The following is a 24,246-nucleotide window of genomic DNA, read 5'->3' on the forward strand; positions in this document are numbered from 1 at the left end:
ATTTTTAAGTGACTCATATGTTAAAGATAGTAATCTTTTGTTGTCTATATCACTATTTTTTCCAATGTGTTGATCGTGTTTCATTTTGCCTGAGGAGGTTTTGATCTATGGAGGTTTGAAGGTTTTATGTGGTCAAATTGATCAACTAGTTCGCTTCTGTCTTTGCAAATATATGTTAAAAGGTCTTTTCCTATCTTGAGATCAGAGAAATACTAGCAAATGTATATATATATTTGGTTCTTTTATGGTCTAATTATTAACATTTAAATATTTAATCCATTTAGAATTTATTTTGATTATGAGAAAGAGCTTCAATGTTATTTCCCGCCCCCGCCCCCCCGAAGATGATTAGCCAATCATCCCCATAACATTCATGGAAGAATCAATTCTTCCCCCTTGGTTTTTAAATGATTCCTTTATAAGACACTGAGTATTTTAATCTTTTTCAGATCTTTCTCTCTGTACCAATGATATGTCTGTGTATATTCTCACCAGTACCATCCTTCTTAATAATTGTAGTTTTATAACATGTATTAATATCTTTAAGTAACCTTAAGTTCCAATAAAAATCATACTGTCAAGTTCCTATAAAAATCATTTTTTTAATCGACAAGGAGCACATGTGAAAATTAATTTGGGAAATACTGATTTATGAACTTCTGATATCTCTCCATATATTAAAGTCTTTCATCCTCCCTGTGAAAGTTCTATTTTGATTGAAATTCTTCACATTTATTGGACAGTTTATTTATCAATGAACTAGCGATCGGGTCTTCCCTGGTGGCGCAGTGGTTGGGAATCCGCCTGCCAATGCAGGGAACATGGGTTCGAGCCCTGGTCCGGGAAGATCCCACATGCCGCGAAGCAACTAAGCCCGTGCGCCACGACTACTGAGCCTGTGCTCTACAGCCCGCGAGCCACAACTACTGAGCCCACGTGCCACAACTACTGAAGCCCGCGCGCCTAGAGCCTGTGCTTCGCAACGGGAGAGGCCACCGCAATGAGAAGCCCGCGCACACCAACAAAGAGGAGCCCCCACTCGCCACAACTGGAGAGAGCCCGCGCACAGCAACGAAGACCCAACGCAGCCAAAAGTAAATAAAGAAATAAACGAATGATCGATACACTAGGGAGGTGTAGTTTGTATGCTGAAATGTGAGAATTTCTGAGCATTCCTATGGTTAAGAGGGCAATCAGGAGGGGATATTTAAAATTGGGAACGTATTGGCCAAATCCCAAAGGTGTGATCTCTGAGCCCAAGGTGGTCACTACAGTGCCTACACCGTGTTGGACACTCAATATTTCTGATGGGTTCACATTGGCACACTGTCAGATATTTAGAGTGAAGCATTGGCAAATCCAAAGTAAAGATTCAAAGCAGTGACTCAAGTTGGCTCTTTAACCTATAAACGCACCCAGTTTCCTTGGCAAATCTCAAACATCATGTATATGTGTATACATGTGTAATTCATTTCCCCGTTGAGTTTTGAGTTCCCTGAGGGCAGGAATTTAATCCTATTCTTTGAGAGTCTCCACAATGCCCAGCAGAGAGCTGAACTCAGAAGGCGTGTCCAGTAAATCACGGCTGAGTTGAATGGAATTCTCTAGCTATTATAACTATGGACAGTTTGGTCATTAGAAAGCAGCTGAGGAGGCTTCCTCTGGGCCGTGCTCTGCACTGGCTCCGTGGAGAGGACATGCCAGGCATAAGAGCCCTATTCTTTGCCTACACGCTGCCTAAGGAGAAATGGAGAGTGTTGGTACCGCAGATGGTTAGAGCTGAAAGGGGCCTAGGGCACCATGCTGGCCAACTGTTCATTTTACCTGGGATGGCACCAAGGTCCAGGGAGATGAATGGTTCAGCTCAGTCAGTGAACCAGGTGACAGGAGTTCAGTGTGATTCAGAGGTGATGTAGTGGGCTTTAAGCAGAGTTTGGAAATTAAGGAGGCTTCGATTTGGGAGAGGAGAAGGGAGAGGATCCTTCGGGTAGGGGGATGGCAAGAAGAGGTTTGAGGTGGGAGTCGGTGGCGAGCAGAAGTGGCAGTGAGTGGAGGGTGCGTGTGTGTTGGAGGAGCCTGTCGGCAGACGGCTGCAGGGTCTATATGGTTAGAGGACCTGAGGAAGAGAGCCTTGTCGTCGTCTGTCGGTGGGACGAGGCAGTGTCGTGTGACAGCCTGGCCAGGGGATGACAACATGAAAGGTGAGGTGGTCAGGCAAGTACCCCGGCCGGGAGAGTAGCTGGCAAGGGCTGATGCCAAGAAGAACTGCCATGCTCTGGGTAGAGGGCCAGATGTGCACTGGGGCAGGAAGAGGGCAAGCAGAGTCTTCCCAGGAGGCTGGGAAGCCAGGGCACGTGCCCTGGGACAACTAGGAAACAAGACAGCCTGGAATCCAGTGCTAAATTGCATGGCACAAAATTCTAAGTGGGCGGCCAGAGAAGGGGAAGGGTCTTGGAGCCACAAGGAAGGCACGCTGAACAACGTGGATTTTGAGCAGAACTTTTAAAGAAGAGTAGCTTTTGGAGAGAAGGGGGTTTCCAGGTGTATTGATCATGTCTCTTATTTTCTGTATTTTTCTGATGCTTTGACATCCTGAGGGCTTGCTAATCCTTGGAGAGACTGCCCCTCCCAGGGCTAGCTAATTCCTAGAGATAGCAAATCACTCACCTGCAAATACACCTTTCATTTACAAATCAGTCAACCCCGAGGCTATACCCCCAAGCAGCTCTTCTAACTTTCACACACCAAGCCAATATTCCCTTGTCCTAATCACCCCAAGGTCAGGTACTAGAGACCACCCCCATAGCCCAGAGTCTGCTGACAGCCATTATTCAAACTCTCCAATCCTAAAATTGCTCAAACTTGCCTACCCTGCCTCACCCATTCCTTCCTGCAGAAACCACAGTAAAGGCCCTGGGCCATCCTTGTCTCTCACTCCTTCTGCCTCCTGACTGACACTGGTGCTTCCCCATGTGACCCTGCATGGCTAGACATGCCCCCTTCTCTTGGGGATTGTGAGTAATAAAACTTGTTTTAATGGTATTGATCTCTCCGAGTCATTACTCAGTCACTTCTATATCCTGGGTACAACCCAAACACGAGGGAGGGGAACAGACATCATGTTTGGGCAGCTGGTGCAGAGGAAAGAGCGTGGACCTTGGGGGGAGACAGAGCTAGGTTCAGATCCCCCTCTTTTCCTCTGACTCTCCTTTCCTGCTCCATCTTCCCCAGACCTCACTTTCCATCACTGCCCAGTGACCTCCTGCTCTGTTTTTCTCTGTGTGGCCCAGCCAAATTCCAGTATTTTTTTTTTTTTTTACTGCCACTTACAGTTTGGGCCTCGTCAGTCCCAGTAAGCAGCCCTTTCAGCCTCACCTTCAACTGCGGTATGACGCTTTCCCAGCTATGAAGGAATTTCAGGCGCCTCTAAGGCCGATGGGGAAGAAAATTTGGGAGGAAGGCATGGGTAGACTGGGAGAACGTTCCTGGAACTACTAAAATTGCAGTCCTTGGCTGGGACCAGGTGAAGCTCACAAAATGCCAAACTTTGATTCTGAGACAGAGAGGACGTGAGAGCTGGGAGCCCAGCATGAATGTCCCCTTTCTCCTTCCCTGGACTTGGTTGATCACCCAGGGACTTAGGCACATGCCAGGCGGTGGCTTTGCTTATTCAGCAAGCTTGGGACAGCGACAGGAAAGAGCAGTAGGGTTAAAAGCTGGGACTCCTCAATTTTGGTTCACGCTCTGCACCAATGAGCTTAGATGACTTTGGGCCTCAGCTTCTTCATCTGTAAAACGGAGGAGCAGGACCACGTACATCTGAGGGCCCTTCCGGCTCCGGACATCTAGAAATCTATGAAGCAGGAAGCAGTCCCTCCTCCAGGCTGCCAACCCCTTCGCAGCTTCAGGCATGTGCCGGGACCCTTTACTCCTCTGGGCAAAGGAAAATAAAAGGTCCCCTCATGCTGTGCCTTCAGGGTACAAGTGGCGGGGCTTCACAGGACTGGTCCTCAGAGCCCCTGGAATGGCGGTTCAGGTTGACTCCCCGGAACTGGAGCCAGACTAGGGTGGGCTGAGTGTCCTGCCCAAGGTGGGGCTGCAGAGGGCAGCAGACGAGCTTCTTGGAGCCAATGTGCACAACTGCCAGCTCCTGTGGGAGAGTGCCGATTTCCTATTTACCTTTCACGACTTAGGAACAGTCCAGAATTTGTCTGAGTCTGCCTCAAGGGGTGAATATACACTCCGTTTTCTTAGACATTTCCTCCTTGCTACCCCAGGCCTACCTGGCCTTCAAAGACCCGCCCACCCCTCCTCAGCTGCCCCCTCCCTGCGCGCTCCCTTTGAGCAGCTGTAGCTCTTCTCTCTACCCAGTTCGCTACTTCCTGGTGTAGTAGCCTCCCTGAGGCTCCCTGAGGGCAGGTTCTTTGTCCTAACATCACAGCAGGCAGGAGTGGAAACCTATATGGTGAGATGATGCTGGGAAATATTAACCTTGGCTTTGGAAAATCTTTGTCAGGTCACGGCTGTGCTTGTGGGGAGATACCCGCTTCCTCACCCCAGAAAGGAGGCCCATCACAGGGGGAGGGCTGGGGCAGATGCTCCACGTCAACCCAGGTCCTCTCATCAGCCCCGTGAAGTGTTTTTTGCTTTTTACACATTGGGGTTCACGGAGGCGGGTCATTGGTTCAGAAATACAGAGCAGCCTTAAGGACCCAGGTCCACCCCGTGGCAGGATCCCCGCTCCCACCACCGCCGCCTGCAGCAGAGGGCCCTGCTTACTGGCGGTGGGCCCCCAGGGAGGCATCTGTTCTTCCAGGACTGGAAGCAGCCCTGGGAGAGAGAGTCAGGGGTTGGAGGCAGGGCTCTGACCTCTGCTACCAGGAGGCCAGTTCCCAAGGAGGCTGAGGTTTCTTTGGGGGACGTGTGCGTTTCTTAGGGAAAAGATAGAACATGAGCTCGCTCCCTGGGGAACGGTTTTGCAAAAGCACACGCAGACATGTCCCCACACGCATGCACACACGCGAGCACACGCATCCACACCCAGAGCCGCCACGGCACGGCTCCCCGGCCACGTCGGCCCTCCCCCCGCCAAACCCCGCTCTCCCTCCTACCCTATATGTGCAATCTTGTGAAAACTCCACCACTCTTAAGGTTAATAAGGCTCATTGGCTTAAGATAGCACCTGTTTCTATGGTGACTCCTGCCACCCAGAATCTGTTCATCAACTGAGACAGGAAAACAGTGACTTCCACCCTCTTTGAAAGGAAAAAGCGAATTCTTAGCCAAGGGCTTGACAAGCCAGTAGCCCAAGGAGCTCTGGGCGCTGTCTTGCACCCTATTTAAGTCCCTCCTGGCCGCCCCTCACCCACACCCAAGCAGAGCCCCAGATTCTGCCTGAAGACTCTGGACTGTGGTTTCCTTCCTTCATCTGTCTGGGAAGCAACAGAGCCCACTGCGGGGAAGTGGTTCGCTTTGTCCTCCCGCCTTGGCCTCCGATCTCTCCATACCAGTGCCACTGTGTCTTTCTGGGCCGAGGCTGGCAGGAGAGCCCTGGGAAGCGCCGGGCCTTCCTCCCCTCCCGCTGCCCCAACTGGGGGCCGTGGCTCACTCTGGGGCCTGCATCCCTGCAGACGCCCCCAGCACGCCTCCTGCCACGGGCTGGCTGATGCTCCCTGACCAGAGCTGTTCAGGTGCCACACTGCCCAATGGCCCACTCTGGTTCCCTAAGGTGTATGGCTGAAGTTTGCAACACCCACCTGACACGGGTGCCGACCTCGGGGCGTAAATCACTAGGGAAGTAGGTTTGCTAAGGACAAAGCTCCCGCGACTGATTTACCTTTCAAAATAAACAGGAGCAGCTTCCGCGTCCTCCCTCTAACAATCTCACTCTCTCCAGTGCTCGAAACGCTTTGTTGACCGGGAGGGCAAGTACACGGGGAATTGCGAGGAACTTGGAGCTTGTTTTAAGTGCCGGGAGGCCTAGGGGAGTGTGTCGCGCGGGTGAGTAACATTTTGGCGCAAAGAAAGTTTGAGGACTGCTGATTAGAGGATCAAGAATCATAGACTCTCCCCGGTGCTCTTTATCCCCATCTAACCGTCTCATTCTGTAGGTGGGAGAATAGAGACCCACGGAAGGGCAGACCCTGGAGCAGCGTCTCCCAGCCAGCAAGTGACCTAGCACGCCAGTCTTCAGAGTCCTGGTCCCACACTCTCTGCAAAGGGTTGCCTGTTCTCCTGCTTAATAGACGGACTCCTCACAGCCTCCATAGCCCTCCACAGCCCCTGCCTCGCTGCTGCTCTCCTCTCTCCTCCCAGTGTGACGCTCTGCCCCAGGCAGGCTGGTGTCAGGCTCACTTATAAAAGCCCAGCAGCTCAGAGCTGGAGGAAGTATCTGAGAGACCATCGCACTCAAGTTCTTGCCCAGCCCCTGGCAGATGGCTTCTTCTCGAGCGTCGCCTCCCTCCTCTCAGACCCAGGGATGTCAATTCCCCCTGATATATCCCAACGTCAGGCCTCTTCTCTGAGCATCTCTCCCGACTTCCAGACTCATTTCAATCTCCTATTTGAAATCTCCACTGGGAGATCTAAGGAGCCTCTCAGAATTAACAGGTCTAGGATGGAGCCTGAAATTTCCACCCTCACACCCCAACTTGCCCACCCTCCAGTGTTCCCCATCTAAGTGAAGGCGCTGCCCTTTGCTCAGGCCCCAGATCTAAGAGCCGTCCTTGGACCACCCTTCACCCTCCACCTCCAATCCATCGGTGAGTCCTGTTGGCTCTTAGGGTCACTAAAGACCCGAAGCTGTCCTCTCTGGTCCACTGCTCTCGCCTTGGTGCAAGCCACCCTTATCCCTCCCGAAGGACAAAGGGCCTCTTGTGGTCACCCTGCTACCACCCTATGCAGCAGTCAGAGCGACCATTAAAAACACAAAGTCGGGGCTTCCCTGGTGGCGCAGTGGTTGAGAGTCCGCCTGCCGATGCAGGAGACACGGGTTTGTGCCCCGGTCCGGGAGGATCCCACATGCCGCGGAGCGGCTGGGCCCGTGAGCCATGGCCGCTGAGCCTGCGCTTCCGGAGCCTGTGCTCCGCAACGGGAGAGGCCACGGCAGTGAGAGGCCCGCGTACCAAAAAAAAGAAAAAAAATCCACAAAGTCATTTTCATCCTCCTGTTTAAAATCCTCCAACAGCACATGTGTCAAACTCCCTGCCCAGACCTGGACATAGGTCTATTTATTTATTCATTTATTTAAAAAATTTTATTGAAGTATAGTTGATTTACAAAGTCGTGTTAATTTCTGCTGTACAGCAAAGTGACTCAGTTATACACACACATGCATATATGTGTGTATATATATATACATTCTTCTTCATATTCTTTTCCATATGGTTTATCACAGGATATGGCATATAGTTCCGTGTGCTCTACAGTAGGACCTTGTTGTTTATCCATCTTATGTATACTAGTTTGCATCTTGGTCAGTGTATTATTAAAGGCCTTTGAGGCTCTGGCTCTGCCTGCCACACCACCCCCGTGGTGCTCCCGCTGAGCTGCATGCAGTGTGTCTCAGGCCTCTATGGACCATTACTTGCTCGGGCCCCTCTCCCTAAGAAGCCTTTCTGTAACCTGCAAACACTTAGTTGCTTTATAGGAGTTAAGATCTCTAGATGAATGACACCTTCGAGGTCCAGAAAGAGCTGAGATTTATGATCACAGAGTCACTTTGAGAAACAGGAAGGGAAAATGTGGTTTCCTGTTGGTGAGTGTAATATCAATCCACATCAAAATTCCATAACAATTTAATAAGCAGATGGTCTGAGACAACAGAGGAAACACTGAACGGAGTCTGCATAGGCTCACTGAAAACAAGTCACCCCCGACCACTCAGATTTCTTCGTTCACGAATGCAGTGGTCCAGTGGACCAGGAGAAAGCGCTAAGTAAGCACAGTCCAGCCTGACCGACCAAGGCTTTAGACCAAGTCAATCATGGTAGCCTTGTGGGCAAATACGGTTTCAATGACTATGGTGTTTGGTGGGTTTGTGGCTTAGTCAACAAACCATTCCTGAAGAGCGTTAACTCATAAATTAGTGTCAACCTCAAGGGCAGTCCCTAGTGACATGCCGTGGGATTCTCCCATAGGCTCCACCTTGTTCAGTATCTTTATAGATAGCATGCTCACTGAATCTGTAGGGCGCCCAAAGTTTCAAGGAACTGCTAATATGAAGGGTGACATAAAACAGTTAATTTTGGCAAATTTGGAAGGATGGGTCTGCACTGAAAAAAATTAAACTTAATAGGGGTTAATCTCCAGTTCTATAGTTAGGTTCCAAATCAGTTGCACAAGCACAGAATGGGGAAGATTTGGCCTAGCAGGAGTTCATGAAGGGAAAAGATGAGAGGAGTTTTCATTAACTTTTAAGCTAATTTTAAGCTAATAATAGAACGTCAAACCATAATGCAAGAGTTAAGAAAGTTAATATAATCTTAGATCCATCACAGAAGTAGAGGCTTTTAGATCATTGAAGATTATAAATTCCCTTTTTCTGCATCAGTCCGACCACCCTCTGTTCATTCATTCATTCATTCCTTCCTTCAGCATGTGTTCAGCACATCTTAGGCCATGGGTTTCATTCAAGCACTGTAGATCAAAGGTTTATAAAGTCAGATCCTCCCAGAGAAGAGTGCCTTGTGTAGTGAGGGGAGCGGAGAAGTAAATCAATGACTACGGTACAGAGTAGAGAGGGTTGGGATGGAGTTAAGTCCCAAGAACCATGGGAGAAGAGAAGGTGGGCAAGGGGGAAGGCTCCACGGAAGAGGTGACCCTCGAGCAGGGTAGAACCCACCAGGAGAAAGGAAAGGAAAGATGGAAGGGAGGGAGGGAGGGAGGAAGAAAGGAAGGAAGGAAGGAAGGAAGGAAGGAAGAATGCATCTGCGATTGATAACCATTGCTGTGGGGCCTTGTTTATTTATCTCTGTCCTGAGACACTGAGAAGTCACTGAAGGCTTCAACTAGGGGAGTAACATGATCCTATTTCACTTTTAGAAACATCACCCATGAAGGAAAGATACTTTTGTAGGGGGATGAGGTTATAGGAGGGGGATCCATTAGAAGTCTTCTGCAATAACTATCTAGGGAGGGGTGCTAAGGGCCTTAATTAGCTCAGCCATCTTGGCTTTTAATTCTATATTTACGATTCTTTTTTTCTACCCCATTCAAATGTCTGAGCTTTTGGTTATTCTGTTCTCTTCCTGGAATGCAGTCTCTTATATCCTTTGACTTTTCCAGGCCTGCTCATAATTCAAGCCCCAGCACAACTCCTATCTCCACTGTGAAGTCGTCACAGTACGATATCACCCCATCCAGCCATCTCTTCACTTGCCCAGCCACTGTCTATCCATCCATCCATCCATCCTTTCCTTCATTCTTTTATCCATTCTTTCCTTCATGCCTTCATTCATTGATTCATTCAAAATTGACTGAGGGCCTTCTATGTTCTGGGCACTGTGCTAAGTGCTCAGGATATGACACAGGTCTGCCCACTAGGGACTCATGGTCTAACAGGGAAAAGAGACTCATAAATAATAACAAACTCATATGACGAGGACGCTAGCAGAGGTTTGACTGAGTGTGGTAGGAGCCCAGGGTGGGACTGACTAACTCAGTCTGGGGGCGTCAGAGCGAGCTTTTCAGTGGAGGTGACATTTGAGCTGAGCCTTGAAGGAGGAGTAGTTGCCTCAGTGTAAAGGGGAGAGTGATCTGAACTCTCACAGCTATTTGAGTCTAAAGGGCCCAGCTGAGTTGATGCTAACCCCCATGAGTCCTACTCTCTGTTTCCTATACGTGAGCCCTGTCTTTCCAACTGGGGAGCAGGAAAAACACATTTTAAATCCACCTAACATTTATTCATCCAATTATCTATCTATCTATCTATCTATCCATGCATCTATCATCTATCTGTCATGTGTGTCTTACATTATTATTTTTTAATAGCCACAGTTCAGGTTAAACAGTCGGTCCCAGCACTTCCTGGTTAAGTCCTTTGCCTGTGATGGCTCTTCTCCCTTAAGGTCTTTTAAGTGGTAATCGTGGGGACAGTTCATTCTCCAGCCAGGCCCTTTTCCACCTCTTGGGAGTGACATAAGCTCTTTACTGCCAAAGGCTCAACTTCCTAAGTTTCCTGTGGAGGATTTACGGTGATAGTAGGTGGAAGGAGTGGAGAACCAGCAAGTAGGTAGCGCCTACTAAGTGCCAGGTGCTGGGTATTTTACACATTTGAACTCATTGTGTCCTCACAACATTCCCGCGAGTTTGATGCTAGTGTCCTCTTTTTTTTTGGACAAATGGTAGTTTTTGCATACATGCCTGTGTGGCTTATAAAATTCTTTTTTTTTTTTTTTGGCTAGTATCCTCTTTAACAGTTGAGGGAACAGACTCAGAGTGGTGAATAATTTGCTCACGGTTACGTCGGAGAAGGTGCCTCCCAGATCCATTCTCTAAGGCCCAGGGTCAGAGCTGTGCTACGGCTGAGGTGGGCACGGCCAACAGCGGAGGTTAAAGGTAGGGGGCCAGGAACCTCAAACCGCACTGCTCACACCAGCACCGCTGCCTCTTAGCAGCCACACCTGGCCCTGACATAAGCTGTCGCAGGGACCAGGCCTGGGTAGCAGCGGGTGGAACCTACCTAAACTCTAGAGACCTAATGTGGTGTCGTGATAATGCGTGCAGGCTCTGCGTTCAAATCCCAGTCAGTCACTCACCAGCTGTGGGGTCCTGGACAGTCACTTAACCCCTCTAGGCGTTAATTTTCTTGTCTAGATGACCTTCCTCTTTGGGCTTTTGTGAGGATGAAATGAGAAATTCATGAAAGCACAGTGCCCAGCACGACATGCTAAGTGTGCAAATATTTTATCTTCTTTTCTCTCTCCCTCTTCCCTTTCCTTTTTCTCCTTCCTTTTATTCTTCCTTCTTTAACCATTATTGCTGTTAACATGTTATAAGGATATAAGTTCTAAGAGGAGTATCTCTACCCAGGAGGGGAAATATGGCAGGTGGAAACACTGTAGACACCAAGGGGCACATCTTACAGGTCATCTGCTCTACCTCCCGTGTGTGGGGGGACTCGGGGCGGGGGGACATTCCTGGCTCACCCGTGACAAAGTACCTTCAGTGCTAAGTACTCCCTCCAGTGCGGAGTACATGCTCAGTTCTTAGGCAGTTCCAAATCTTAGAAAGTTCTTTCTTATATGGAGTCCAAACTGACTTCCATGTAAATTTCACACACACTGGTTCTAATTCTCCCCAGTAGAGCACAGCCGGACCTCCCCGTTTTCCAATTCGATTTCTTCCAATTTTAAAAGAAACCTTTGAAGGATCCTGGAAGTCGGTTCTCACTGCTTCCCTTGGTGGTTCCAACAGGGCAGCCATCCCTGCTCTCCTGCTGTGGTTTCTGCAGAGCTTCACCCTTCTGGTTGTTTTGCTCATGGTGCTTGCTGCCTTTCTTACAATACTGTGGCCAGAACAAAAGACAGTATTCCAGGTGTGGTACAAGCCATGTGCACCCACAGGACCTTCCTAGGATCAAGGAAGAACCACCATGTTGAATATGCTGCCACTGGCGCCCTTTGTCTCTGCCTCAGCACATGTGCTCAGGGTGGGGGGCTGGGGCCCAGGGGACGGTGACGAGCCCAGGTTTCTCATGGCAGGGCAGGGGGTGGGCCTGGATGTCTGGTCTCAGCCTCAGCCATCTTACAGCTTTGGGGCATCTACGGGTGTGTGTGCGTGCGAATGAGGGGTAGGAGTGTCTGTGTGTGTGTGTGTGTGTGTGTGACAGAGAGAAAGGGAGAGAGAGAGAGAAAGAAAGAGTTTTCTGCCTGATCCAGGAATGCTCCTGGATGGCAGAATTGGTTTCCATAACGACTTTCTGATATAAACATATTTGATAAAAATAAGTTAACTGCGGAGCTGTGGTGAAGCACAGATTCTCAGAGTGCAGAGAGAGGGAGAGAGAGAGAGAGAGAGAGAGATAGGGAGAGAGAGAGAGGGAGAGAGAGGGCTCTTCAAAGAACAGCATTTCCCTTTTTTTTCACCCCTCCCGGTCAGTCTCTCTATACATACTTTCCATAAATCACCTAAAAAGCTTTGTTTCCCATATTCCTGTATAGCCTGGCCCCCTTCCTGCCTGTGCACATAATATTCATGTTCTCTCTCCCCCTTTCTCCTTAGTTACCTGAAGCACTAGAGTATGTATGGGATAATATGATAAATTCATTTCCAATTCACTGCATTATCCCTTGAATATTTTAATGACTCATTGAATGGAGTAAAAAAAGCTGTTTCAAATGAACAATTATGCTGCATTAGTCTAAGGGTTGATTATATTTAAACAGTGCTCACATGGATAACAGGACACAGCGACCTCGGCATCCAGAGAGCTAATTTGGCTCTTATCGCCAAATAATTTTACACCGCAAATTACCACGGAAACCTAAAGGGCTTTAAAAACGTTCATCAAAAGATAATATTCCACTTTGTAGCAACATTTTATTTAAATTATTTTGAATGGGAGAGAAGGCACCTCTGTGGCGGGACAATGACAGCCAAGTGGGGATAGTGAGAGATAAGGAAATGGTGAGGGGTGCTGGGTTGGGTTAAAAATAAAGGTGGGAAGCGTTGGGATCCTGACAGTGGGAGACACACCAGAGGCCTGACTGGCACTTGCAGCCCAGCCCTGTGTGCCGGCTGTGGTCTGGGGTGACTCCAGGGGACCCTGATCTGGACCAGGGGGTCACAGGGCAATTCCCAGAGGCTGAATGATGGGGCAGACCCCCTTTCCCCCAACTACTTCCCCCACCAAAGTAAGTCTGGCTCAGGTTGGTGCCTCCAGGCTAGGCCTGGATCCATCTAGACTCCAGAGGCAAAAGGATGAGCTACTTTTGGGACTTCCCTGGTGGTCCAGTGGTTAAGAATCTGTCTTGCAATGCAGGGGACTCTGGTTCTATCCCTGGTCGGGGAACTGAGGTCCTACATGCCACGGGGCAACTGAGCCCACATACCGCAACTACTGAGCCCGCGCGTTTCACAATTAGGCACACCACAACTAGAGAGAAGCCCGCGTGTCGCAACGAAAGAAAGATCCTGCGTGCCGCAACTAAGACCCGCCGCAGCAAAAAATAAATAAATAAATAAAAATTAAAGTAATAATAAAAAAGGATGAGCTGCTTTTACCACATGGTTTGTGTGTTGGGGCGTTGCCTAGAGTTCTTACTTTGCAAAACGTGAGTCCAACAGCCTAAGGAAAGTTGCTAAATCATAAGTTGCTGCTGTGGTCAGATCTCAGAGTTGGGGCGGTGGGAGAGAGAGTCACACTGACCAAGGCCCTACTCTTCTGTTCTGTGCCACGACCCTTAAACTCATCGAACATTGGGAAATAGATATTATTATCATGCCCGTTTTAAGGATGAAGAAACTGAGGCTCAGAGATTCCCAACTGGAAGTGGCAGAGCCTGGAGCCTCCCTCAGTTCATCTGGGTGTCCACGTACACACCTGGTTTATAACCAGGGCCCCTGCATTGTCCCCATCATCAAACGCTCTTTAGGGCTCCTGGATCCAAACCGACATGCCCTTAGGGAGCATATGCCATGCGTTGCAAGTGTTTATTACTTAAAACGGACCCTCACAGGGCAGGGCAAAGCGTGCATGGGCATGTGCACAAATAGTAGCAGCAAAACTATAAATACAGGTCTAAAGAAAGAAAGGAATTAATTAATCCTATTTCCTTGGTTTGACCTCTTCATCTGAATATGTGGTCCTGATGAAGACTGTTCGTTGTTCCTCTGTTTACTTATTTATTCTTCTTCTGTTTATTCTTGTTTTGGAGCATACAGAAAATCGGATTATATAATTATATATATATTTAAATTTTTTTTTTTTTTTTTTTTTTTTGCGGTACGCGGGCCTCTCACTGTCGTGCCCTCTCCCGTTGCGGAGCACAGGCTCCGGATGCGCAGGCTCAGCGGCCATGGCTCACGGGCCCAGCCGCTCCGCGGCATGTGGGATCTTCCCGGACCGGGGCACGAACCCGTGTCTCCTGCATCGGCAGGCGGACTCTCAACCACTGCGTCGCCAGGGAAGCCCTATATTTAAATGTTTATTGGATCTGCTGCTCGATTGATTAGGAGCGAGGATAAATTTGCCCCTTTATATAGTGCTTTTCTCTAGGGAGGCTTCTCCTTGCTGCATATGTAATTTCCCTTTTCCCATCTCAATCCTGAAGAGCAAGGATTTGTGTCAGTTTTACAGACAAGAAGCCACGATTTCAGAGAGGTCAGGTAACTTGCCTGAGATCTCTCAGCAGTGGGACCAATAATTCCAACACAAGAGTCCTGACACGTGCTAATCACCTAGCTGGAAAGCAAGGGGCTATGATCCCAGCTCTGTTTATTGGGTTACCCATTTATCTTATTCACCGAACATACTAAGAGGTCCTCTAAAAAAACACCTCTCATTATGGAAAAATCCAATGTTATAGAAAAGTAGACAGAATAATGAGCCCTTAAGGTCCTTTTAATTCAGCCCAGAATTGCTTGCACTTACAGCTGCCAAAGGTTGAGGGCACTGAATGAAAGGGAAATATGAACTTGCCGTTTCCTTTTCTTTCTTAAAACAAAAAAGATATTCAGGACAAATTTTAGAATCATTGACGGTTTCTAGGAAGATTTTCTTTTTTGGAAGAAAAAAGGTACCCTTGTCTCCTTAATTGTTCTTGGTGTTCTTTGTCACCAATCATGATAGTCTTTGTGGAAAGTATTAATATACCATCTTCCTGTGTTCAATATTCCCATTAACAATAAAAAACGTAATGAAAATATCTGCATGAAAAGCCCTGAGCACTAATTTCAGAGACAAATAGAAGATGAACCACCAATAGGCATTTCTTCTGAAATGAACGATGCAAATTAATTGATATCTTAATTAGGCTTTAGCACGAAGATTATTAATTAGATTGAATTAGAACTGAAAGCATCTTAAAGGAAAAGCTGGGGATGTGGCACTGGGGGGAAGGAAAGATGTTATGTGTCAACGTTCTGTTCGAAATCGCTTTCGCTCAATGAGAGATTATCAAAGAGGGGACCCAGAAAGACAGCACGCTTTGTTTATCAGTCCCTGCCTGCCGTGGTCTGGCCAGGTTTGGGGACTAAAGTCTAGTCTTCTCCCTGAGTGAATGAGAACCCACGGGTATAGGGAGTTCCGGCCCCAGGCAGCTCCTGGTGCCCTCATAACCCTACCCGCATGCTGCAGCCTCCTTCCTCTACCCTCCTACAGTAGAAACCCTCAGAGTGCAGGGAGTCCCCCTATTTTGTTTGTGTTTGTAACCCCAGTGCTAGTGCAGGGTCTGACTTTGAGCAATCATGATAACATCACAGTAAACAGTTACATAGAACTTTCTATGTGTTCTGGGTCCCGTTCTAAACACTTTACTTATGAAAACTCGTTTAAGCGTCAATAACAACAGTGTGAGGCAGGGACTATTGGGATTCCTACTTTACAAGCGAGCTCACTGAGACACAGGTTGAGCAACTCCCCTCCACCCACCCCCACCCAACCCAAATCACAAAGCTACTACTGGTGGATTCAGATTCGAACCACAAATCTGGGTCCAGTTTCCTCACCCTGAAACACTATGCCATAACAAATAATGGTCAATCCACACTTGTTGAATGACATGAACAAGGGTGCCATGAATGCCTGGTCCCTCCTGATGGACTTCTCTCTAGTTCCTAGTTTTTAGTTAAGGACTAGAGCTTTACCCTACTCTGTCCTAGACCCCACCAGTCTCTCACTGGGGGCTGCAAATGTTTCACGTATTCCTAAGGACTGGTTTATACTCTGTTTCAACCTGGACAGGCAGTCCAGAAACTGTCCCTACTGAGGGGCTCCCATGGCCGTGGGGCAGCCCACCACCCAATTAGGCCTGAGTCCCTAATAACACGGCCAGCCTAGGTTCCACCAAGTTTGCCTCTGTGGCCATTGTGAATCGCAGGGCCACTGTCATTCTATATCTGCAGTGACTTCATGGCATGCCTTATCGCTGAGGTCGCTTGCTGCTGTGGGTTATGGTAATATGTAGGGTTTGCTTTTATGGGGGGGGGGGATCCAAGATATTTATCAGCATTCCCTGGGGAGGTTCCCTGGAAGCATCAACCTGTTAAAGGTAACCAGGGACAGAGCCCTGGGATGACGGTGGCTCTGTTTCTGATTATGCATACCATTTTACAGAAAGGGCACCATGACATGCCCCTCGCCACAGTGGAGTTGATGAGAGAGATGTGGTGTGAAGCCTAACCACATGGGATGGTGGTTTGGAGTTCGGTCGCCTGGATTGAAGACCCACCTCTACAACCCCCTAGCTGAGAGACTGCATCATTCGATCTCACCAGGCTTTGTTTCCCCATCTGTAAAATGGGGATAATGCCTGGTTCACAAAGTGATTGCAAGGATTAAAAGGAAATTGTGCAAACTGCTTCACAGATAGGTGACATTAACAGCTACCCAGGCATTCTGAATCTGCTGTCTTCCTTCCAGCTGCTAAACCCCTCCTGGATGCCTGTTGAATGCGGATGCCCTGTTCTCTCCGGACTGACCCAAGTGGTGCCCAGGAATCTGCATTTTAACAAGCTCGCCAGCAGATACGAACGTGCTCTAACGTTGGGGACTGACAGCTATCACCAACACACAGGAGGTGCTTCTGAGTTTGGTTAGAGCCCTCTCTTCCTTTGGCCGTGGTCCACAGCCTGAGACCTACACTGGCCTGGTTTTTCTACTGGCTGTGCAGCTGGCAGAATGCGGGGGCCAGCGGGCAGGCCGAGTGGGCATAGTTGGGGAGAGCTGCTGCTTCCTGCTGGACCCTTGCATCAGGGCAAGTGGGTGAAAACACGGCGGAAACCCAAGCTTCCTCCAGCCTGAGCGGGAAAGCTGAGGGCTGCACCCGGGCAGGTGGCCCTGGTAAGCTCTGTGGCTTAGTGGTCTCGCCGGCCAGCTGCCAGCTGCCACCTGCTCTGCTTCTAAGCTGGGCTGCTGGGGCTAAACCCATGTTGGCACCACAAGGCTTGTGCGAGAGAACTGTCCTGGCCTGTATTGGGGGAGGGGAGACTTCAGGCTTGGAAGAGAGGAAGCCTCATGGCTCCAAGGCCCCTTCTACTCTGAAATGATTCCATCCACATTCCATTTCATTCCAGTTTCTGAAATTAGGACTCAGAATTGCCCAGTAGAACCTTCCTACAGGCAGCCCTGTGCAGGGGGGCAGACTGTAAATATGATGACCAGAGCAGTATTCTTTTCTTGAGAGTTTCACCCCCTTGTGGCCACCTTGTGCCTGTGCTCTAATTTGGGGCAGGATCCAGTATCTTTCCCTTTTGTGCTCTCAGCTCCCCTCCCTCCACTAAGTCAGGTCTCTCCCCCAGCTCTTCCCTTTCGCATGTTTACGGTGTTTCCAAGGCTGTCCATGAGGCCGAGAGGGGCGCTTGGCCAGGGAAGGGTGATGGAGCAATGACCCTACTTTCCCTCAACAGCCCGGCTCGGCCTCTGTCCCAGAAGCTGCTGCCGCAAGTCTCCCTGGAGGGAGCCCCTTCTTAGGCCGTAGCCAGGGTTATCCCTGAAAACGGGCTGCTCCCCTGAGCATCCTATGAAGGGCTTATGGTCACTGGGAGGGGGTTGTTTGCCAGGGTAACCCGCCACACACCACCACGTCCCCACTCCAGTGGTTGTGAGAGCCCAGACTTGCCAGGAGAGTCAATAGCTAGTTCAGACCAGTACCCCTTCTTCTGCCCCGTAGCTCTAGAAGGAAAAACACAAAGTCCTTATAGTTGTGGTATGTGCTGTGTTTTACAGAGTGCTCTTAGGACACTCTAACTGGATGATCACGACAACCACATAGCAGAGGTAACACGGTTCCCACCTTACAGATAAAGACAAAACACCGAGAGAGACTCCATGACATGATGGAGATCATTGAGGTGGGAACCAGCCCAGCCTGGATCCAAAACTAGTCTTTCTAGGTCTGGGTTCCCACTGTCTTACAGGGTTGGCGCCTTTGCACATGTGACGCAGAGGCCATCGGCAGGCTTTCTAGGCACAAAGTGCGTGGATGCCTGAGGCTAGCATGGATTTTCCCAAAGTGCACTGCCACATGCTTGTGAACAAAAGATCCAACAGTCAAGTGAGACTGGAAAATAAATGCATGTTATATAATGCATACTAGGATACTAAAAGCTCTAAAAGGCCCTTCAGTGAGGAATGGGATTCATACATTTTAACCCAGAGTCCCTGAAACTTGCCTGGCAATGGAGCCTTTTTGTTTTTTCACCTAATGCCCATTAACAAGCCACCAAATTTGCGTCCCTCAGACCTACTCTGGAAATGCTGAGCCGGACTCCTTCGTCATTATGGTTGACGACAAAAGGACAAAAATGAGGGGAGGCCACTTGTTTCTGTACAAAGAAAAAGAGATCACCATGCCTCCTCCGTGCCCCTTGGCCCATCAGCAGGAGATGCTGCAAGAGACCCCTGCCACCTGGACTACACAGAATCACCTGGTGCCCCCAAAATCCAGGCCCCTGGCAGTGGTGTGCTTGAGCCAATTGCTACATTTTCAGAAAATTTGTCATTCACTCATTAAATCGTTAACTTGAAATTGGCCATGGTGGGAGTCTTTCTTTACACTACAGAAATCAGCAAACGCTACAAATGGGGGCTTTCTTCCCGCTTATCCTGAGATAAGGATATCCTGATCCTGTGTATCACTGATCCTGGGTCATTTTCTGAAATTATTAGAAAACATGGGCGAGGCTGTGACAGCTGGGAGCTGGGGGAAACCTGACACGGAAGTCCTTGCTCATCAGAGTCCCCAGCCCTCCTGAATGAGAGCTGAGAACTGTGCAGAATGATAATCCTCCAGCCCCAATCGCCAGTGAATCAGAAAGTGCCTTCCGGCCGGCTTACCTTGATATCTGTCACCAGCCAGTGTCTCCAGAATCGAGCTTTGGGAGAAGACCTGCTGGGGGCATCTGGATCCACCATCACCAGGATGTAGGTTGCACCCTGTAACACATTACCAGAAAGAAGTGTAGCATCGTGGCTAGAATTTGGAAAGGAAATCTACAAGGTGCAGACTCTCCTTTTACCTCAATTCCAGCTGAGAGTGGCTGACCAACACCTAAAGCTTCCTACTCGATTCATCTCTGTTCTCATGACATTCCTCTTGTGTCACACGCTTATTCTCAGAGAAATGAAGTCTATCAAGTAGGCAGCTTAATAGCTTGGCTTTCCCTTTATAAAGAAGAATAAATCAAACAAGCAAATTTACTTGGCACCTAGAAGTCTGTAACATCATGCCAGGAGCTGTGGAGGAAACAAAGAAACCTAAAACAGGGCTTCTGCTCTCAGGAAGCTCACAGTGTAGTTGGAGTGACTTGTCCATTAACTCAGCAAATACAGGAGAGCTTACTCAGTGTCAGGAACTGTACCGATTGCAAGGAATGCTCAATTCATTCATCTCTTCAATAAGCATTTACTCAACACCTATTATGTGCCAGAAACTGTTCTAGGTGCTGGGAATCCAACAGAGAACAAGCAGGTGTGGCCCATACTTTCAGGAAGATTTTACTCTAGGTAAGAGACACAGATTAAAAAGAAAGAAAAAAAAAGAGCATAAGCAAGAAGAGCTACAATCCTGCAGCCTGTGGAACAAAAACCACATTCACAGAAAGATAGACAAGATGAAAAGGCAGAGGGCTATATACCAGATGAAGGAACAAGGTAAAACCACAGAAAAACAACTAAATGAAGTGGAGATAGGCAACCTTCCAGGAAAAAAATTCAGAATAATGAGTGTGAAGATGATCCAGGACCTCGGAAAAAGAATGGAGGCAAAGATCGAGAAGATGCAAGAAATGTTTAACAAAGACCTAGAAGAATTAAAGAACAAAGAAACAGAGATGAACAATACAATAACTGAAATGAAAACTTACACTAGAAGGAATCAATAGCAGAATAAGTGAGGCAGAAGAACGGATAAGTGACCTGGAAGACAGAAGGGTGGAATTCACTGCCACGGAACAGAATAAAGAAAAAAGAATGAAAAGAAACGAAGACAGCCTAAGACACCTCTGGGACAACATTAAATGCAACAACATTCGCATTATAGGGGTCCCGGAAGGAGAAGAGAGAGAGAAAGGACCCGAGAAAATATTTGAAGAGATTATAGTCGAAAACTTCCCTAACATGGGAAAGGAAATAGCCACCCAAGTCCAGGAAGCACAGAGAGTCCCATACAGGATAAACCCAAGGAGAAACACACCGAGACACATAGTAATCAAATTGGCAAAAATTAAAGGCAAAGAAAAATTATTAAAAGCAGCAAGGGAAAGATGACAAATAACATACAATGGAACTCCCATAAGGTTAAAAGCTGATTTCTCAGCAGAAACTCTACAAGCCAGAAGGGAGTGGCATGATATACTTAAAGTGATGAAAGGGAAGAACCTGCAACCAAGATTACTCGACCCAGCAAGGATCTCTTTCACATTTGATGGAGAAATCAAAAGCTGTACAAACAAGCAAAAGCTAAGAGAATTCAGCACCACCACACCAGTGCTACAACAAATGCTAAAGGAACTTCTTTAAGTGGGAAACACAAGAGAAGAAAAAGACCTACAAAACAAACCCAAAACAATTAAGAAAAATGTCATAGGAACATACATATTGCTAATTACCTTAAACGTGAATGGATTCAATGCTCCAACCAAAAGACACAGGCTTGCTGAATGGATACAAAAACAAGACTCATCTATATGCTGTCTACAAGAGACCCAATTCAGACCTAGGGACACATACAGACTGAAAGTGAGGGGATGGAAAAAGATATTCCATGCAAATGGAAATCAAAAGAAAGCTGGAGTAGCAATACTCATATCAGATAAAATAGACTTTAAAATAAAGAATGTTACAAGAGGCAAGGAAGGACACGACATAATGATCAAGGGATCAATCCAAGAAGAAGATATAACAATTATAAATATATATGCACCCAACACAGGGCACCTCAATACATAAGGCAACTGCTAACAGCTCGAAAAGAGGAAATCGACAGTAACACAGTAATAGTGGGGGACTGTAACACCTCACTTACACCAATGCACAGATCATCCAAAATGAAAATAAATAAGGAAACAGAAGCTTTAAATGACACAATAGACCAGATAGATTTCATTGATATTTATAGGACATTTCATCCAAAAACAGCAGATTACACTTTCTTCTCAAGTGTGCATGGAACATTCTCCAGGATAGATCACATCTTGGGCCACAAATCAAGCCTCAGTAAATTTAAGAAAATTGAAATCATATCAAGCATCTTTTCTGACCACAGTGTTATGAGATTAGAAATGAATTACAGGGAAAAAAACGTAAAAAACACAAACACATGGAGGCTAAACACTACGTTACTAAATAACCAAGAGATCACTGAAGAAATCAAAGAGGAAATTAAAAAATACCTAGAGTCAAATGACAATGAAAACCCAACGATCCAAAACCTATGGTATGCAGCAAAAGCAGTTCTGAGAGGGAAGTTTATAGCTATACAAGCCTACCTCAAAAAACAAGTAAAATCTCAACTAACCAGTCTAACCCTACACCTACAGGAACTAGAGAAAGAAGAACAATCAAAACACAAAGTGAGCAGAAGGAAAGAAATCATGAAGATCAGAGCAGAAATAAATGAAATAGAAACAAAGAAAACAATAGCAAGGATGAATAAAACTAAAAGTTGGTTCTTTGAAAAGATAAACAAAATTGATAAACCATTAGCCAGACTCATCAAGAAAGAGGGAGAGGACTCAAATCAATAAAATTAGAAATGAAAAAGGAGAAGTTACAACAGACACCACAGAAATACAAAGCATCCTTAGAGACTAATAGAAGCAACTCTATGCCAATAAAATGGACAACCTGGAAGAAATGGACAAATTCTTAGAAAGGTATAACCTTCCAAGACTGGACCAGGAAGAAATAGAAAATATGAACAGACCAATCACAAGTAATGAAATTAAAACTGTGACTAAAAATCTTCCAACAAACAAAAGTTTGTTGGAACAGGACCAGATGGCTTCACAGGTGAATTCTATCAAACATTTAGAGAAGAGCTAACACCCATCATTCTCAAACTCTTCCCAAAAATTGCAGAGGAAGGAACACTCCCAAACTCATTCTATGAGGCCACCATCACCCTGATACCAAAACCAGACAAAGATACTACAAAAAAAGAAAATTACAGACCAATATCACTGATGAATATAGATGCAAAAATCCTCAACAAAGTACTAGCAAACAGAATCCAACAACACATTAAAGGGATCGTACACCATGATCAAGAGGGATTTATCCCAGGGATACAAGGATTCTTCAATATATGCAAATCAATCAATGTGATACACCATATTAACAAATTGAAGAATAAAAACCATATGCTCATCTCAATAGATGCAGAAAAAGCTTTTGACAAAATTCAACACCCATTTATGATAAAAACTCTCCAGAAAGTGGGTACAGAGGGAACCTACCTCAGCATAATAAAGTCCATATACGACAAACCCACAGCAAACATCATTCTCAATGGTGAAAAACTGAAAGCATTTCCTCTAAGATCAGGAACAAGGCAAGGATGTCCACTCTCACCACTATTATTCAACATAGTTTTGGAAGTCCTAGCCATGGCAATCAGAGAAGAAAAAGAAATAAAAGGAATACAATTTGGAAAAGAAGAAGTAAAATTGTCACTGTTTGCAGATGACATGATACTATACATGAAGAATCCTAAAGATGCCACCAGAAAACTACTAGAGCTAATCAATGAATCTGGTAAAGTTGCAGGATACAAAATTAATGCACAGAAAGCTCTTGCATTCCTATACACTAATGATGACAAATCTGAAAGAGAAATTAAGGAAACACTCCCATTTACCATTGCAACAAAAAGAATAAAATACCTAGGAATAAACCTACCTAGGGAGAAAAAAGACCTGTATGCAGAAAACTGTAAGACACTGATGAAAGAAATTAAAGATGATACCAACAGATGGAGAGATATACCATGTTCTTGGATTGGAAGAATCAATATTGTGAAAATGACTATACTACCCAAAGCAATCTACAGTTTCAATGCAATTCCTATCAAATTACCAATGGCATTTTTTACGGAACTAGAACAAAAAAATCTTAAAATGTGTATGGAGACACAAAAGACCCCGAATAGCCAAAGCAGTCTTGAGGGAAAAAAATGGAGCTGGAGGAATCAGACTCCCTGACTTCACACTATACTACAAAGCTACAGTAATCAAAACAATAGGGTACTGGCACAAAAACAGAAACATAGATCAATGGAACAAGATAGAAAGCCCAGAGATAAACCCACGCACCTATGGTCAACTAATCTATGACAAAGGAGGCAAGGATATACAGTAGAGAAAAGACAGTCTCCTCAATAAGTGGTGCTGGGAAAACTGGAGAGCTACATGTAAAAGAATGAAATTAGAACACTCCCTAACACTGTACACAAAAATAAACTCAAAATGGATTCGAGACCTAAATGTAAGACCGGACACTATAAAACTCTTAGAGGAAAACATAGGAAGAACACTCTTTGACATAAATCACAGCAAGATCTTTTTTGATCCCCCTCCTAGAGTAATGGAAATAAAAACAAAAGTAAACAAATGGGACCTAATGAAACTTCAGAGCTTTTGCACAGCATAGGAAACCATAAACAAGACGAAAAGACAATCCTCAGAATGGGAGAATATATTTGCAAATGAATCAATGGACAAAGGATTAATCTCCAAAATATATAACAGCTCATGCAGCTCAATATTAAAAAAACAAACACCCCAATCCAAAAATGGGTTGAAGACATAGATACACATTTCTCCAAAGAAGACGTACAGATGGCAAAGAAGCACCTGAAAAGCTGCTCAACATCACTAATTATTGGAGAAATGCAAATCAAAACTACAATGAGGTATCACCTCACACCAGTTAGAATGGGCATCAGCAGCAAATCTACAAACAACGAATGCTGGAGCGGGTGTGGAGAAAAAGGATCCCTCCTGCACTGTTGGTGGGAGTGTAAATTGATACAGTCACTGTGGAGAACAGTATGGAGGTTTGTTAAAAAGCTAAAAATAGAATTACCA

The 24,246-nt window shown here is 46.5% G+C and overlaps 1 protein-coding gene across 4 annotated transcripts in view; it reads right to left on the reverse strand.

The window, feature by feature from the left end:
- The window catches only part of PEBP4 (phosphatidylethanolamine binding protein 4), a 257,885-nt gene that overhangs the window by 80,783 nt on the left and 152,856 nt on the right, over positions 1 to 24,246 (reverse strand). For all 4 annotated transcript variants that reach the window (XM_032634902.1, XM_032634900.1, XM_032634899.1 and 1 more), the window contains exon 4: positions 18,998 to 19,096. In XM_032634902.1, the coding sequence (XP_032490793.1) occupies positions 18,998 to 19,096 (99 nt within the window). The remainder of the gene's footprint in view (positions 1 to 18,997; positions 19,097 to 24,246) is intronic.

The sequence above is a fragment of the Phocoena sinus genome, chromosome 6 (genome assembly GCF_008692025.1).
Source record: "Phocoena sinus isolate mPhoSin1 chromosome 6, mPhoSin1.pri, whole genome shotgun sequence".
Taxonomy (NCBI): Eukaryota; Metazoa; Chordata; class Mammalia; order Artiodactyla; family Phocoenidae; genus Phocoena; species Phocoena sinus.